The sequence below is a fragment of the Penaeus monodon genome, chromosome 34 (genome assembly GCF_015228065.2).
Source record: "Penaeus monodon isolate SGIC_2016 chromosome 34, NSTDA_Pmon_1, whole genome shotgun sequence".
Taxonomy (NCBI): domain Eukaryota; kingdom Metazoa; phylum Arthropoda; class Malacostraca; order Decapoda; family Penaeidae; genus Penaeus; species Penaeus monodon.
Window position 1 is genome coordinate 29577564 of NC_051419.1, and position 1173 is coordinate 29578736.

The 1173-nt window shown below is 54.5% G+C and overlaps 1 protein-coding gene across 1 annotated transcript in view; it reads right to left on the reverse strand.

Annotated features, from left to right (window-relative positions):
- The window catches only part of LOC119594691 (enteropeptidase-like), a 2800-nt gene continuing 1627 nt past the window's right edge, over positions 1-1173 (reverse strand). The window contains exon 2 of the mRNA XM_037943746.1: positions 1-1094. Coding sequence (XP_037799674.1) covers positions 363-941 — 579 coding nt within the window. The 5' untranslated portion in view covers positions 942-1094 and the 3' untranslated portion in view covers positions 1-362. The remainder of the gene's footprint in view (positions 1095-1173) is intronic.

Below are 1173 nucleotides of genomic sequence, written 5' to 3' on the forward strand. Positions count from 1 at the left end.
GAATGGTTATTCTCCTTGTTTTTTTTCATCCCCGATCGGGTCGATAGCTACGAGCCTAAAATAAATCTTGCCTCTGCTACCACAGGAAACCTTTTGAACTGAGATAGAGAAGAGAATGTAAGATCTGTAATTAGTGTCTGAATATCACATCATTATTAAGATTTCTGTTGATGATTTCATACGTTTATATGAAGACATGTACATGTATAACTTTGTTATTTGACCGTTAATTCATAAATCTATCTCTACGTTTTCCCATATTGCAGTTATCTTCTTCGTATCCCTTGTCATATTCGTCTTCATTCATACATTTCTCTTGATTTTTCATTATTTCCGAATGTCATTTCCGCGAGGAACAGCAGTTACCGATCCCTTTTGCAAAGCGAAGTGTCACCAACTTGCTCGCTAATCCACGAGAGAAACTCAGACACGCGGACGTACACCTTGGGCGTCCTCGGGTCCTTGCAGTCCCTCCCGAAGGACGAGATCCCCACCAGGACGTGTCGCTCGCCGTCCCTCACCGTCAGAGGTCCTCCTGCGTTGTCGAGGCACGCGTCGCCGCCGTCCATGACCGCGCAGAGCATGTGGGACGTGATTTCCCAGCAGTCGATGAGCTTCCCCTCGCAGCTGGGCGGCAGGATCGACATCTGGGTTTCTATCGGCGTCTCAGGGTCGATGCGATTGCCCTTGTCATCGAGGGCGTATCCCGCCACGCTGCCCACCTGCCCCTCGAACGTCGAACTGGCGTCCTCCGGCAGGCACAAGTCCGAGACGCCTTCGCCGACTCCCTCGAGGTCCTCCGCGAGGTGGAGGAGGGCGACGTTGAAGCTGGCGTTGAAGAAGTCGAACTCCGGGTGCAGGGAGATCGCGTCCACCTGGAAGGCCCTGGTGCTGCCGTCCTCGGCGACGGTGAGGATCTCCACCTCCTCCTTGGCGCGCATGAGGAACCTCTCGCGGTTGAAGAGGCAGTGCCCGGCGGTCACGACCTCCCGCGTGCCCAAGGCGGTCGCGAGGCAGTTACGTCGGCTCCTCCTCGGACACCTTAACGTACACCACCCACGGTTCCAGTCCGGGCTTCACGTCGCCGCCGCCGTCTTCGGAGAAAGGACAGGCGAGATCCGTGGAGTTAGAGTGGAGGAAAGAAATGCGAGAAGCGTCATGTTAGGCTAAAGC